Source organism: Diceros bicornis, chromosome 6 (assembly GCF_020826845.1).
Source record: "Diceros bicornis minor isolate mBicDic1 chromosome 6, mDicBic1.mat.cur, whole genome shotgun sequence".
In the NCBI taxonomy this organism is placed as follows: Eukaryota; Metazoa; Chordata; class Mammalia; order Perissodactyla; family Rhinocerotidae; genus Diceros; species Diceros bicornis.
Window position 1 is genome coordinate 67841531 of NC_080745.1, and position 17143 is coordinate 67858673.

The following is a 17143-nucleotide window of genomic DNA, read 5'->3' on the forward strand; positions in this document are numbered from 1 at the left end:
GCCAGCATCGCAGTGCGCGCACTTAACTGCTAAGCCACGGGGCCGGCCCCAAATAGATTTTCTTTTTTGTAAATTTGCAATTGAATGAAGAAAACAAATGAATAATCTTTAACCTCAATTCACCCTAATGTATGACAACATAGTGACTATCTGTAGTAAATCCGAACTGGATCAGGAAAAGAGTTTGATAATTTTTAAAAGAAGAGTTGGAAGGGGCTGGCCTGCTGGCATAGTGGTTAAGTTCACGTGTTCCACTTCAGCAGCCTGGGGTTCGCTGCTTCAGATCCCGGGCACAGACCTACACACCGCTCATCAAGCCATGCTGAGGCAGTGTCCCACATAGAAGAGCTACAACTCTACAACTATGATGTACAATGCAGCCCCTATTCACTGGGGCTTTGGGGAGAAAAAAGAAAAAAGAGGAAGATTGGCAACAGATGTTAGCACAGGGCCAATCTTCCTCTAACAAACAAACAAAACCTATACTTAAAAAAAAGAAAAAGAAGAGCTAGGAGATATTTACATTTTTAAATGGTGGATTTCTTTTCCTTTACAAGGTGCCCTGGTTAAACTTTCAGGAAAGTATTAGATTTATTTATTTTTTATTTTATTTTATTTTATTTTTTTGTGAGGAAGACCAGCCCTGAGCTAACATCCGATGCCAATCCTCCTCTTTTTTGCTGAGGAAGACTGGCCCTGGGCTAACATCTGTGCCCATCTTCCTCTACTTTATATGGGATGCCGCCACAGCATGGCTTAACAAGCGGTGCGTCAGTGTGCACCTGGGATCCCAACTGGCGAACCCCGGGCCACCACAGCGGAGCATGCACACTTAACCACTTGTGCCACCAGGCTGGCCCCTAGATTTAGTTCTAGTTTCCATAAAGAAGAAGATTGAGGAATATTTCAAGGATGATTACATCATTAGAAATGAAGAACGTTAAGGAAAGTTTCAAGGATGATTAAATAAATTGAAGACTTTGTCAGGGGACACAGAAAGGTATGTGTCATATATAAGTCATGGTCCTTGTCATTAGGAGCTGATAGTTCAGTTTTGTAATAACAACCTTTAAGCAATGAAGACTTTTAATATGAAAATCTCAGCCAGTTGCTCTGAGCTCAATGCAAAAAGAACCAGGGGGGTGCTGGCATGGCCCAAGAAATTTTTTATTCAGGGGTATGAGAATTTTTAGGCCTTGTAAAACATTGGAATGGATTCTACAGGCCAGACTCCTCTTTTAAAAAAGCTGTAAAAAAATGGAGAAATTCTCAGATTTCTGAGTGGGTTCAGCTATAGACGCTGACTTACTGCTACAGACTGAGGCGAGGACTGGGTGGTATCTTTTTTTTTTTTTGCTGAGGAAGATTTTCCCTGAGCTAACATCTGTGCCAGTCTTCCTCTATTTTGTATGTGAGGTGCCGCCACAGCATGGCCACCAACGGGTGGTGTAGGTCCATGCCCAGGATCCGAACCCTGGGCCACCAAAGCAGAGCACACCAAACTTAACCACTAGGCCACAGCGCCAGCCCTGGGTGGTATCTTTTAAGCCCTATTCAACTCAGTGACCTTGATTCTAAACAGTGCTTTCTTGGTTCTAGAGTTCAGTATCTACCCAGTCTTTACCTACTTTAGTGACAGCATTTGTTAGAATGGTACAGCTGGGATTAAGCATACTTCAGTATCCATGAGCATAAGATGGTCCCGCTAGAGGGGAAATGATGAAAAGAAAGGATGTTCTGGTTACTTGGTTTATCGGGCTTTTCTGAATTTAGAGAGAGGAGATATTAGTCTTTCATTTGTCATTCTGAACTCTCAGTTCTCCCAAAAAGATGTTGAGTGGAGATTGAGCTGGAATATGGAAATTCATGGTATTCTTTTCCTAAGAGTAACATACTTTATACATTATTTTCCAACAAAAATATACATTTTAAGAATTGTATTTGACCTGGAATCTAGAAAAAATATATATTAGACAACGTAAAATTAAAGTAGACGTTTTGTCCAGAAAAATGCTATAAGCAGTTATTTAAATATTCAAAATAGGTGAAATAGACAACTAGGAACGTACAACCCTTATAAGTGAGGATATCTCTCCTTTAAGAGTGAGAGGTGGTATGAATGATGATAAGGAGCAAAAACCTGATGCCAAACTTGATAGTTTTTTTTTCCTCTTAACTCTGCCACTTAGCATTTTGGGCTTGAGAAAATTATTTAACATCTCTGTGCCTTTGTTTCCTCATTTGTTCGAAGTTCTTTGAAAGAGTGCGTGGCACACGGTTTAGATTATTACTGGTTTAGATCTCTGTGGTTGCTACCAGCATGCGATGTCAGGACCACCTAAAGACCAATGCTGCTTTTGCTGCCAGAGCGTGGTTTAGGAAGCTGCCTGTAGTTCTTTTGACAGCAGGTGACTTTTCCCCCAATATTTTATTGAGACAGCTTTCAAATATGCAGAAAAGTGTATTGAATTATAGTGACTACCCATTTACCCACCACCTAGATTATAGCCTTGTTAACCTTCTGCCATCATTTAATACAGAGCCACAGAAACAGGGGCCTAATTCTTCCCTAGCCACAAACCCTTTTCAAAAGATGTTTAAGGAGCAGATTTTCTCTTCATTGATCACTGTATCAAATACAGTATTTTCAGTCCTTCATTATCACAGGGGGAGATTTATTTAAAAATCATGGAAGCCTGCAGAGGCTTTTCAGTTTACCTACTGGGGGAGCCCCAGCAGTGGCCTAAATAGAACCTTCACCCCCACCCTCACTTCCAGCCATGCATAGCTGAAAAGGTCATGGCTTTGTGCCAAGAAGACAGCAGAACCTGCTCCTCATTGATTCTCGGCCTTTCCTTGGATGGCTCCAAGGAAGTAGCCAAGGCAGTGACTAATTCTGCCCTATTATGTTGGGAGGTCTACTAAGTGAGCCTAGCAAGGACTGTCAACCTATCCAACCATACTTTCATTTATTCACTAAATATTAATTAAGTACCTCCTGTGTACCAGGCACTGTCCTAGGCATGGATAGCCAGCAATGGAATATTATGAACTGCATGGTCAACAAGACAAAAACAGCTAAGCATATTTTCTAAGCTTTGTTGGCACCTGTCCTAACTTCTGTGATTTGCCAAGTTTCTTCAGTTGCACACACACCACAATTTGGGTCTCAACAAGGGTTCTTTTATAGACCGTGCCCTAAGACTCAGTGGAGGGAGATCTCACTAGATCATAAAAATGAACTCTTTTGCAAATATGAAGCTGCAATTATACAATGACTTGAGCTTTACTGGTTCATTCCAGTCTCTATTCAACTGCTGATCCTGCAGTTCCTGTAAGCACAGCTCCCACTGAGGTTAATGGGAGTGTTATGTGAATGTAAGTTTTGTATTTAATTCTCTCCTGCTGAGGGAGCCTTGCTTGTCTTGGACTGACGACCGTACCAATCCCCTTCCCCAAGGGGGACAGGCTAGACCCTCCTTTCATGGAGCAGAGCCTTGCAGTGGTGATGTGCTCCAGGTGAGGGGGAAATCAATTTGGGACAAAACTGTTCTGCCCTAATGCTACTCCATTGCCTCATATAATAGCAGAATGCCTCAATACATTGTCCAGAAGCCAGAGAGAGTAAAAAAGTAGAATGGTAAATTGATGATGTTCTGTGTGCACTGTAAGCCAGACTTGGGTCTGCTAACTTTTAACACTAGGCCTAAAGCCATTAACCTTCTCATTCATGGAGTGAAACATGATACAGGTGACAAAAAGCAGGTATTCTTTCTAGATCTGGCTCTGCTGATGAACCAGTTACTTGCCCATAGGAAAATCCTTTGTCTGCTTTGGGGTTCTCTTTTCCCATCTGTAAAATGAGAGTGCGGAACTCGACATAATCTAAGTTCCCTTCCAGGCTTAGAGACAGATTTATAGGTCTAGATTCTGGGGAGGTCACATTAAATTGTTTGAGTTAGTTGCCTTCATGTATAAATCAGAAGATTTTACATAAAATATGAATTTCTGGCTTCTCTGGAAAAATTGGAAATGCCGGCAACATTAGCCCTGCATTTCTGCACAGCTGCCATGGCCAGAGTAAGTAATGGCTTCCCCTTCAGATGGGGCATGTCCCTTTAGACAGTTTGCCACCATCCCTACCAATCAACTTTACTGCCCCTGTAGGCTTTTGAATTGATGGCCCTGTTTTAGGACTAGAATAGCACAGTTTCATCAAAGTTACAAGTGAGGTTTTTTTTTCCCATTATAGTTCAAATGATGGCAGGTCTATCGCTTAATCTACGACTCTGACTTATATATTTAATTCATTACAAGCAGAAGCCAAGCAGGGCACGTGGAGCTCTGCGGGGATGCTTGCAGAAGGGGACCAAAGGGTGCCGGAGCTGCTTATGGTAATCTGACATATAACTCAGAGGCTAATTGTGTCAGGTGAGGTGGCCTGGACAGTCTATTCTCTGTTCCCAGAGTTAACAAGCTTCCCTCACAGACTTTTCTTTGTGAATATTAAATGAGCATCCTCCGGAAAGGAAAGCCTCAAAACGTCAAGTTGCTGGGGAGGAAAGGTTTGCACAGCAAGTGCAGAAGGACTTGTGTGGCGTCTAGGCTCAGTGGTTAATCTTTCTATTAACTGTCCTTATTTTCTTTTTCTTACTAACCTTATTATTCTTTTCAACTGGATCTAACTAGGGAAATGTTGTGAAGGAGGTATTATTATTTTTGCTTTTAAATAATCTAACAGGAGCCCATAAAGCCTACCAAACCCTTTAAAACTGGTGATCTCTCATGGTAATGAGGAAGATTCATTGCTTTGTGTGGATATAAAGCGTGCCAAATATCCCAAGTTGTTTCTCTACTGAAAATAACTCCCTTACACCTCCCTCATGATGCTGATTTTTCTAATTTTACAGAAGAGACAGCCAAGGCTGAGGATATTTAAATCTTGCACGGTGGGAGTACAGTCTGAGAAGTATTAGAATGAAGACTAGAAGTAGGTCTTCTGACTCCTCTACCATTGCATCATGGGGTTTGTCCTTGCTCTCTCCTTTATGGAATTCTCAAATTTAAAAATACAGCAATTACAAAGGGAAATGATTACTATAAAGGTAAGGATCCTGGTTACATCTAGGGTAGAGAAGAGGAGTGTGATCGAGAAGGCATATATAGAGGTTTTCTCAACTAGGGGGTGGTTCCCTTTACCAGTATAAATTATTATAAAGTGAACATAATCTTTGCCTGGGACTGTCCCAGTTTAAGCCTTAAACTAGGTTAATTATTAATAGTACCCTTTTTCACTCTCAAATGGGTCGTTTTGGACGACAAATTATATGGCCACCTATTACACATTTATGTTTTATGCATTTTTATGTATGTCTATTATATGTCAAAAATTTTTTAAAGTTTAAAAAAATATATCGGAAAGTCTGACTCATGACCAGCAGGCCAGGCCAACCTGGGAAACCTTATGTTTGCTTGAAGATTCATGATTACTGCACAGACCACAGTGGCAGTAGCTATGATTCAGGTATGGACTTCCAGAACAGAGGGTGTGGTGTCCCATCTTGGTGTTCTGGGGGCTCCTGTGGCAGGAGATAGTTATCTCTGTTTCTTTGTCCTACACGTGGCTGGAGAGTGGTGTAGCCCTGAGTCCTAATTGTCAAGGTCAGTCCAAGGTAGTATTTGAGAAAGTGCTTTGTGAACTGTGAAGCTTTTTTCTACTTTGAGTGGCAGGAGTTCCCTAAATCCCTAAATGGCAGGGGCCAGCATCACTGCAGTGGGACCTGTCAGTGAATCTGCCTATAATACAGCTCTTCTACTCAGAACTTTATATAGCTCCTGAGTGCCTACACAACGAAATCTAAACTCCTAAACCTGGCATTCAACCCACCACAAACCAACCCTGACCAACTTTCCAATGTTATTCCTGCTGTTCCTCTTCCAGGGCTGTGGAATCAAACTCAGCCACATGGTATTCCAGAACTGCTGCTCCCTTTCCAACCTCACCTCACACTCCCCCCCTTAGAATGTCTTTTTCCTCTTTCTTCTCTCTCAGTCCCTTTGTCATGGACTGCATGTTTGTGTCCCATCCCCCCCTCCCCGTGTGGCTGTATTTGGAGATGGCCCTCTAAGGCAGTAATTAAGGTGAAATGAGGTCATAGCTTGGGGCCCTGATCCAACAGCATTAGTGTCCTTATAGGAAGAGACCAGAGAGCTTGCACCCTCTCTCTTTGCGTGCTCAGAGGAAAGGCCATGTGAGGACAAAAGCCAGGAAGACAGCTGTCACCAGAGACTGACCCCGCAGGACCTTGATCTACAGAACTGTGAGAAAATAAATTTCTGTTGTTTAAGCCACTCAGTCTGTGGTATTTTGTTGGCAGCCCAAGCTGACTAAGACACCCTTCTTGGAATAGCTCTTACATCGGCAGATCTAAAACCTATCTAGTTTTCAAGGACCGACTAAGGGACCATGAAGCTTTCCTCAATTCCTCCACTTTATTTGTACTTCTTTTTAAGATATTTGATGTTCTATCCTGTATTATGTAGTTATTTATATACACATTTCCTAGCCTCCATACTAGTAAGTTTTTTTGGGTAACTTCTGATTCAGCATTACAGCTCCACAATGCCTATTAGATATAAAATATATTTTATTGAATGAGTGAAAGAAAGAGGAAAAAATGGGGTGAGAAATAAGACAAACTTTAAAATTTAAAGAGGAAGCAGAGAATTGAGACATGGTATTAACAAATGAGGAGAAATAAGTTAAATCTTTAGTTCAATCATGTTTAAAATAAAACAACTAGGTATCTCAGAGGAACTAAAAATCGGCACAGAATTTTTTTCCACTGAGATCTGACATATTGTTTGTCTATACATGGGGGGTTGGACTTATTACTGGAGTAGAATTTTTGCTCCAGCTTTGGAGGTTGTGGAAAAAAGACCATGAGAATGAACTTAGCTGCTATGAGAAAACTGACATTTTATGCTAGAGTCATGATCATAAATTAAAGCTCTGTATCAGACCCATGCAGGTCTGAATCTTATGGGAGGGGTCAGAATTGGATGTCCAGGATCTGTTCTTTCCCCTGCGGTCCCATTTCTAGCTACCATTCTCCTGTCAGAGTCTCCCTTATCTCCCTCCTCTTCCTCACTCCCCACATGTGGTTTTTAAATTTAGATTTTTGAACAGGCAATACTCACATGGGTCAACACTTTAAAACTATGTAAGTGAAGAACTTCCCTACAATCTCAACCTGGGTTGAGTGTTTCAGTCAGGGTGATAACGATAATCAAGCTCAGAACCTTTCCTTGTCCAAGATTGAGCTGGAGGCTGGAACTAGATGGAACAGCAGTCAGAAAGAACAACCTAAAAGAGTCTAGAAAGTGCTGAAGTTGCAGGGCCTGGCAGTCAGGAGGACAGGGGTCATGGCACAGGGCAAACAGTGGGCTTCTAGCAGCAGAAAGCCCAGAAGCGGGGGCCTGGCCCAGTTGCATAGTGATTAAGTTTGTGCGCTCTGCTTCGGCGGCCCGGGATTCATGGGTTCGGATCCCGGGCGCGGACTTACGCATGGCTTATCAAGCCACGCTGTGGCAGGCATCCCACATAAAATAGAGGAAGATGGGCACAGATCTTAGCTCAGGGCCAATCTTCCTCAGCAAAAAGAGGAGGACTGGCAACAGATGTTAGCTCAGGGCTAATCTTCCTCACCAAAAAAAGAGAGAAAGCCCCGAAGGTCAAGGAAGAGAGCAGTGGAGGAAGGAAGTGGGTGACAGCACAGAGCGCAGGAGACTTCTTGGGGCTGCCCCACTGGGAGGGTCAGGAGAGGCAGGCTGCCTGGGAGAACGGCAGTATCCAGTGCACCTCGGAGGGACCGGGAGCCCAGGGAGTGCAGGGAGGGTGGAAGGAGACGGCAGAGTGGAAGTGGCAAGGGGTGACCCGCCATCGGCAGGGTGGCTCCCTCGCACCCACCTGAGCACCCTGGAGACTTGGGATTCCCGGGAAGGGCTGCACCTGAGGAGCTTGGGCCCTCCTCAAGGGAGGAAGCTTTTCTCACAACTCCGTCAAAAAGCCACATTTTTCTTTCTCTTCCTACCCCAGTGACTACGTCCAGAAAATATCTAAAAAAGGAAGAAATAGGAAAGCCCCAAACAAAAAGCCTGAAAAGTCCTCTAGAGAGGGTAAACGGCATTGCTGATTTGATTTGATTTGGGGTTTTTTGCCCACCGTTGTGGCAAGTTTTCATCTGAGCTAAAAGAGCTCTATGTATTTAAACAAGTGGACAATGTTGCTTCTGAGAAATCTCTCTCAGGGGGACTATTTGGTTTTAGGGAAAGTTGGGAAACTCCAGCATTTGCCCAGTTCCTGTTTTTCCTCAGAAGACCTGGTGCTTTGGAGCAATTAAAATGTCACTGTTGAAGGAATAACTTTGAATACTTTTCTACAGGTAGGCAATTTTGGGTGGGGGTGGGGAGGGGACGCTTCTTTATAAAATTAGAGCTTTCTGTTGAGAAACAAAATGTATAGAGAACCATTTGGTGTTTTACTTGCAATCTTTAAGAAAATCAAACTCTAAAAGACTTTTAGGTCTGGATGCAGTGCCCGCCCAAATCCCGGAACCTGCAGACGTGGGAGCTTCTCCTTTGCAGATGAGAGAACTGAATGGTCCCTCGTCCCCTGTAGTATCCAGTGAAGGATTCTGGCAAGAGACAGTGAGTTAGGGAAGGTATTTGCTAGGACACTGCGGCTTTACCTAAATGACTTCCTGAAGGTCGGAGTCAGAACCTACCTAGGATTAGACGTCTGCAGCAACCATTTAGCAGTCTTGGACCTTTTGTAACCCTTTTTGGAGGTGAAATATGATCAGAATTCAGAGTTTTGTCATATTTTTTTTTCTTCCAGATTTAAAAAGAGATCCCCAGAAGATGAATGCCCTTGCCCTGCATTCATCCAGATGGACAGACTGGGAAGTCCCTGGAAGTCAGGATAAGCCTGCACCAGCAGCCCCTCGCTAAAGAGAGGATAAATCCTTGAGCTAAGAATCCTCCAGACTTGAAGGAAGATCCCTCTTGCTAAGGAAAAATGACTTGGCTTAGGTGTCTAGATTGCTCTGTGTCTGGGGTGTACATGATGAATATGACCCACCCCCACCACCCAGGATAAACATCACTCAACAATCCCCTGTGTAAATTAGAGCTTGGCTTATTTTATATTGTAAATTGTCTTGGTCAGTCCTTTCTGACCTTTTTGCTATAAAGTCCTGAATTTCTCTTTTTTCCTCTTGTTTTGGTAAGGAAGATTAGCCCTGAGCGAACATCTGTTGCCAATCTTGCTGTTTTTGCTGAGGAAGATTGGCCCTGGGCTAACATCCGTGGCCATCTTCCTCTACTTTATATGTGGGATGGCTGCCACAGCATGGCTTGATAAGTGCTGCATAGGTCCACACCTGGGATCCAAATCTGCAAACCCCAGGGCACTGAAGTCAAGTGTGCGAACTTGACCACTATGCCACTGGGCCAGCCCCCTGAATTTCTAACTTGCTTCTAAATTGCTGAATGCCACACTTTCCTGACTGTTCTAGCTTTCTCTGAGCTCCACAGGATATGTCTGCAGGTTTGGCAGACTTTCCCCCACCCCTTTGTCCATACTCCTATCCCACAGTGTACATTCAGCATTTGAGAGCCTTTAATCATCTTCCCTCTTAGCTCCCTTAAACACACTGGTACTCAAACTTTTTATGAAGTTAAAACAGTTTCATTATCAATCAGCTGACTTAGAAGGACCATATCTATCCTTAACTTCTGTCAGATATCCCTAAAAATCTCAGTTTTTCTTCTCAACTTCGATAACGCTATTTTTATAAATGCATGCCAAGTCTGTGAATTGGGTTTTTTTCTTCTGAACTTATTTTCCAAATATAGCAGTATGAGAATTGGGGGTGGGAGAAGCAGCAGCAGAAACTGAAGGGCTGGAAACTAGAGTTGGGACATTATTTGAAATAATCGGAATAAAAATTCTTTCATTTCTTTAACATTCTACAAATACTTTTTTGAACAACTACAGTTGTTCTAAGAGGTCCTGGTGATACAGCAGTGAACAAAACTTGACCTTAGGAAGGTCAAGTTCTAGCAGAAGGAGACAGATAAACTAAATTAGGGAAAATAAAGCAGAGATGGAGTATAGGGAGTATTTGTTTACAAGTTAAAAAAAGTGGCCGTTGAGCAGTTTTGAAGGAGGTGTACTAAGGGGCTATGTCGACACCTGGAGGAAGAGAGTCCCGGGCACAGGAAACAACAGCGAGTGTACAAGCTCCCAGGGGAGCACTCCTGGAGAGGAGGAACAGCTGGGAGAATCTGGCTGGAGCAGCAGGTGATGATGTCAGAGAAGTAAGGGGAGGTAGGAGACTGTTGAGAGCCTCCTCGGATATTGTTGGGTGCTGTGGCTTTTACTGTGATGAGATGGGGAAGCCAGTGGAGGTTTTCAAACAAGGGAGCTACAGGGTCTGATTTAACAAAACCACTCTGGTTGCTGGGTTGAGAAGGGAAGGAGGCAGGTGTAGAAGAGAGGCCAGTTAGGAGGTCACTGCAATCATCTCTACAAGATATTGATCAGAAACGTCCGATTGGTTTACAAAAACGGATGAAAATGTGCTTGCAGAATAAAAAGAAAAAAAAAGCAATTATCTCTTGGATGTTTAACTTGCGAGAAAAAGACAAATTTGGCAGCCACTCTGCTACCACGTCTCCTCCAGACAGTGGGCTTGGGAGTCCTGGGGAGCTAGGTCTTCAAGATTTTTTTCTCCTGAGCGACCTATGAACCAGCAGGGTTTGGTCAACGTGATTAATAATGCGCCTTTATGGGTCTACTTAGGATGTCTGCCCTCTCCCATTTCCTAAACTTTCCTGGGTTCTACCCCTTCAGCACGTATGGAAGGGGGTCCAGGGAATACATATTTTCAGCAAGAATACGAGGGCATTCTTATGACTTGGAGGTTTGGGAAACTGCTGCACTCTAACCTCCCCACCTCGAGCACACATTTTGGAGTTTGCCGCGGACCTGGAAAGCGTTGCAGGGCTCCCAAGAGGCCGGCAGGTGGCGCCACCTGATCGCCAGGTGCAGAGTGCGCGCCTCTTGTAAGAAGTGAGAGGATCCAGAAGAGCTGGTCGGTGGGTGCTGGGGTCACCCGGCCGCCGCTTATCCCGGGCGGAGCGGCGCGCACGATACAGGAGGGTGGCGTGGTCAAGCACCCCGGATTCTTTTTAGGCTAATGTGCATCTTAAGCCGTGCCGAGTGGGCTTCTCCTGGGGCAGGAAGGCGCAGCCCTCTCTTCACGGGTATTGAGCACTGGGGAGCCGGCAGAGCAGTACAGGCAGAACCGGTCGACTCGCCCCGCGGGACATTAGTCCAACCACGCCGACCCAGGCGCGGGGATCTGCTAGCGAGGCCCCTCAAGGAGCAGCGGAGCTGTGCACGGCCTCATTTCATTGGCAGCCGGACTGGAGGCCCCACCCCCTTTCGTACAGCTCTCGTCTGTGACTGGCTCTCGGGCCCGGCTGGCCACACCTCCTCCCCTCGCACATACACAAGAGTCACGCGCCTTTCAGTTGGAAACTTGGCGTGCTGGGGAGGACGCCCCCCTCATCGCCCCACCCACCTCCCTTGCCATTGGTCCGCGGCGCCGCTCGAGACCACGCCCCCATCCCAGTCCCCTGGCTGGGAGGTCGGGCGCCCGCTCGTGATTGGCTGGTTGGCCTGCCTCTCGCGGGAGGGGCTGGCGCTCCCCCCTCCTTCTCCCCCCTCCCGCGAGCTCGAGGGTCCTTGGCTTGCGGAGGGCGAGTCAGTGTCAGTCAAGGAGGCGGGCTGCTGAGCGCTGGGTGCGGACGCTCTGTTGCAGTCTCGCTCAGGGGCCGGTGCCTGCGCTCGCGCCGTCGGGTGGGAAGGATGAAGCCGCAGCTGGAGCAGCCACCGTATGATTGGCTGTGGCGCTTGTGAACCCGAAGTAAAGATGGCGGGCGGGCAGGCAGTCGCCGCACTGCCCACTTGGAAGATGGCCGCGCGCCGCAGCCTCAGCGCCCGCGGCCGGTGGGTTCTGCAGGCGGCGGGGCGGCTACTGCCGCTGCTACTGCTGAGCTGCTGCTGCGGCGCGGGCGGCTGCGCAGCGGCGGGCGAGAACGAGGAGACGGTGATCATCGGGTTGCGGCTGGAGGACACGAACGACGTGTCGTTCATGGAAGGGGGGGCGCTGCGGGTGAGCGAGCGGACCCGGGTCAAGCTGCGGGTGTACGGGCAGAACATCAACAACGAGACGTGGTCCCGCATCGCCTTCACCGAGCACGAGCGGCAGCGCCACAGCCCCGGCGAGCGCGGGCTGGGGGGCCCGGCGCCGCCAGAGCCGGACAGCGGCCCCCAGCGCTGCGGCATCCGTACCTCAGATATCATCATCTTGCCCCATATCGTTCTCAACCGCCGTACATCGGGCATCATTGAGATCGAGATCAAACCGCTGCGCAAGATGGAGAAGAGCAAGTCCTATTACCTGTGCACGTCGCTCTCCACGCCCGCCCTGGGCGCCGGCGGCCCGGCGTCCGCGGGTGGCACTGTCGGAGGCAAGGGCGGCTCCGGGGTGGCCGGGCTCCCGCCGCCCCCGTGGGCTGAGACCACCTGGATTTACCACGACGGCGAGGACACCAAGATGATCGTGGGCGAGGAGAAGAAGTTCCTGCTGCCCTTCTGGCTGCAGGTGATCTTCATTTCGCTGCTCCTGTGCCTGTCCGGCATGTTCAGCGGCCTCAACCTGGGGCTCATGGCCCTGGACCCGATGGAGCTGCGCATCGTGCAGAACTGCGGCACGGAGAAGGAGAAAAATTACGCCAAGCGCATCGAGCCCGTGCGCAGGCAGGGCAACTACCTGCTGTGCTCGCTGCTGCTGGGCAACGTGCTGGTCAACACCACGCTCACCATCCTGCTCGACGACATCGCCGGTTCAGGCCTCGTGGCCGTGGTGGTCTCCACCATCGGCATCGTCATCTTCGGGGAGATCGTGCCCCAGGCCATCTGCTCCCGACACGGCCTGGCTGTAGGGGCCAACACCATCTTCCTCACCAAGTTTTTCATGATGATGACCTTCCCCGCTTCTTACCCGGTCAGCAAGCTGCTGGACTGCGTCCTGGGCCAGGAGATAGGCACCGTCTATAACCGGGAAAAACTGCTGGAGATGCTCCGGGTCACCGACCCCTACAACGACCTCGTAAAGGAGGAGCTGAACATCATCCAAGGGGCGCTGGAGCTCCGCACCAAGACAGTGGAGGACGTGATGACTCCCCTCCGGGATTGCTTCATGATCACCGGCGAAGCCATTCTGGACTTCAACACCATGTCGGAGATCATGGAGAGCGGCTACACTCGCATTCCAGTGTTTGAGGGGGAGCGCTCCAACATCGTGGACCTCCTCTTTGTCAAAGACTTGGCCTTCGTGGATCCAGATGACTGTACTCCCCTGAAAACCATCACTAAATTTTATAACCACCCCTTGCACTTTGTTTTCAATGACACCAAGTTGGATGCTATGCTGGAAGAATTTAAGAAAGGTGGGAAATTTTGGTATCTTTCGTTGCCTTGCTCTTTCTCTCTCGATCCTCCTCCCTCCTTGAGCCCTCTACCCTCAGAGCAACCCTCTAAGGCGAGCTGACCGGAATTTCTCCTCTCTCTTAATTGCAGAGTTGAAAGGGTGGTGTGGATTTGGGGATGGATTAAACTAGTAAGAGCTTCTAGGTTCTATAAAAGCACAAGACTGGCTTCTCTTGCTTTTTCCCATATCAAAAAGCAGGCTTCCTGTTTTCTGTGCATGATGCTCTGCCCAGCCTTCTGGTCTTGAGGGGTCTGCTGCATTCATTGCCCGGGTTCTGAGTGGGTAGATGCAAGTAGGGGCCGGCTGATGTCATGCTTTGCCATTTGGTGGATATGTACTAACCGCAGGCATTTGGAAAACATTTAAATAGCTTTTCTAAACCAAATACAATCCTTTTCCTCCTCCTTAAACATTCACTGATGTTTCAGAGATTGGAAGTGCATTTTCAATAGCTCTGTTCCTGGTTGTCTGGTGACCTATGGGGAAGATTGAGGTCTGCCTTTGAGGATAGGGGATGGAGCGAGCCATATATCACCAAAAGAATTCACTCATTTGGATGTGACTTGCCTTAGCTAGAAACGAGTTTTTTTTTTTTTTTTTTAACTAAAGTTAGTTATTAATATATAACTTGGAAAGGCTAGAGGTAAGTTAACCTTTTACGAGGCTTTATCTTGTCTAGCTTTCTTCACTATTTGTTTATATTCTGACAACAAGTAAAATTTCCCAAATCAAGTGTGGTTTTGGCAGAAAGCCTGAACCTTTAACGATGGGATGAATCCCCTTATTATGGTTATTTATTTCTTGAGTCTTTCGGATTTAAAAGTGTTCTTTTTAACCTTAATCACCTGGTACATGAAATTGAAGTATGTCTCCAAGTCAGCGCTCACTGTTCCAGGGAGTTATAACAGGGAAGAGAAGTGCAGAGTCTGGTGTTCTCACCTCTGTTTGCATCGTGGTGGTTTTTGTTTGTTTGTTTTACCATGTACTGAACAGGTAAATAGCAACTCATATTATTGTTACTGATATTCTACCTTTAAAAATGTTTCCAGTAAATAGCTAGTGTTGTTATTTGAAAACAAGGGATGCTGAGTGTTTGAATTGCTATGATGCTCGTCCTTGCACACATATTAAAATGTGTATGTAACCTTTAACGACCTGATAGTCCTCAAAACTAAGTTTTCCTTCTTCAAATAGAATTTTGGGCACCAGTAGTGGTTTCTTCACTGAAAATGGCGATGTGTGAGTGGTGACAGCTCACTGGATGTGATGATCTGAACATACTCACAGGGTATGTGGTTGTCCTAATTCCATTTTCCTGCCTGAATGGTGTCCTCTCTGGAACAGGATCACATTGCAGTAATTTTCAGATAAAGGAATAGAGCAGAATGTGCTTTGAAGATTGGTAATTTGCATTTAAAAGCAGAAGGACATTCTTCCGGATTCTTAAACAGGAAAAAGAAAATGTCCATTATCTCTAGGTGACAGAACTTCATTTGGGGTGTCATTGTTCTTTCACTACTAAATTGTTAATTAGAGTATCTAACGAGTCTCTTCTTTCATTTTGCAGTAATATCTGAAATACAGAAAGTTATCTTGAAATGTTTGAAAATGCCTCTGAAATAGTACTTTTATTTTCATTCTGTTGCTAAATTGCCCAATATTGATACAGATAACTTATTCTATGTTTTTTTTTATTATTCAGAATTTTTGCACGTCTGCTGATGGATCGATAGCACTGGTGTGTACTCCCTGCTGACGTCTTTTCTTCACTTCTGCATCTTTTTTCTTTGAGAATTTAGCTCTGCACCTCACAACTCATTAATCTTGCCCCAACCCAAAATTTCAAAATTTGCATTATTTTGAAACTTGTTTTTGGTTGACCTTGAACAATTTTCCTAGGACTAATTTATTTTAATGAGGAACTTTTTTTCTCCCCAAAATTCTCTCTAGTATTTTCTTTGACATGTATTCTTTAAATGATTGGATTACTAATATTTTCCCATGAATTCCAGAAGAATAATAATACACAGGATTTTATTTTTGTCCTTAATCAGAATGATGTAGTTGGTTAAGAACATAGTACAAGTTAAAGGTACATTCAAGCTAGTGGCATATTCGGAAGAGCAGGCAAAGACGGTTGCAAACGGAAAATTTGAGCCATGATCTTAAAGGGATAGAGTGGACATTGTTACTAAACTATAGGAATAATTGCTATTTCACCTTCCCTTTCTTGATTTCTTGATGAGTTTGGTCCCTTTAACCTTACTAACAGCTGTGTTAGTTCGTTGTTCTGTATGAGGTAAAATATTTCACTTAATTTTTTTCTTCATTTTCTAATTCAATTATGAAATAATGTGAACAGTCAACTGTCTGTTATTTTTCTCTATTGAATAGTGGTGTGTGTGATGGTTTGAAGGCTTTTTCTTCCTCTCTTTCCCTCTTTCTCCTAACAATACCAACTGTAGTCCCCAAAACTGGTTAGATCATTAATCCGGATCTCATTGAAAATTACCCTTCCTAATTAAGAATGTCTGCATGCAGCCCTTCCTGTATATGGCTGTACATCATTAGTCTCAGTTATTCTTTACTAAGGAGGGGAAAGTTTCTGTAATGTGGAAAGAAATGAAAAACTACCTTTATATAAGCATATGTGAATGTTGTCTTTCTGACAATTAGAACTTTTTGGTTGGTTTCCAGGAAACTCTTAGCTTTACTTGAGGTTGGAAGACAGTAATTATGCTAATTTTACAGTTAGCTTATTATTATTATTTCTTAGTTATTTGCTCTGTGCCAGGTACAGGGCTGGATGCTTTACATGAATCACCTTGTTTAAATCTGATAATGGCTGAGTGAAGCATTATCTCAATTTTGCACATGAGGAAATTGAGCCTTCAGTTAAATGATTTGTTCAAGGTCACACAGCAATTTGTTGACCTGGGGTTTTAACTAAGGTGTGTGTGACAGCGCTCTTCACATTCTAGTATTCTGGTCCTCTGGATCCTGATTTTCACATTTCTATTTTAAGTGAGTGTGAGGTTTGGTCTTTTGTCAAAACATTGCCTCAGAGCTTGTTGGGCAACAGATACAGAAATGCCTCTAAACATATATATGGCTTTAAATTCAGTGGTTCTGTGATGTACATAACAATTGGTGTCCCCACTTTTGCCATTAAAATAAATTAATTTTTTGGCCTGTGTGATCGTAAATCTAAAGAATTCTCTTTACCACATTTCCACATCAAGCATCAAGATTTATTTTGAAACATTTAATCCTAAAGTTATAGTATACTAGTGTGCTACTTTAGTGGACTACCTGGCAACTGTTTTTCTAACAGCTAAAGTGGTATGTAGTAATGTTTCACTCTTAGTTTCTTATCTGTTTCTGTTGCAAAGGTGACTCAAACTCAGTTTTGTGTTTTAATCTTGATTTTATTTACATTTTTTGTAGCCACCTATATAATAATTGGTTGCTAATGACCATCCTTACAGCTCTGCCCCTGTGCATCATGCAATCAGTCT

At 45.0% G+C, this 17143-nt stretch overlaps 1 protein-coding gene across 3 annotated transcripts in view; it reads left to right on the top strand.

Annotated features, from left to right (window-relative positions):
• Positions 1–11767: 11767 nt before the first annotated feature.
• Positions 11768–17143, top strand: part of CNNM2 (cyclin and CBS domain divalent metal cation transport mediator 2) — a 143280-nt gene continuing 137904 nt past the window's right edge. The window contains exon 1 of one of the 3 annotated variants that reach the window (XM_058543902.1): positions 11768–13584. In XM_058543902.1, coding sequence (XP_058399885.1) covers positions 11967–13584 — 1618 coding nt within the window. In that variant the 5' untranslated portion in view covers positions 11768–11966. The remainder of the gene's footprint in view (positions 13585–17143) is intronic. The other 2 variants (XM_058543903.1, XM_058543904.1) reach the window with 2 other exon arrangements.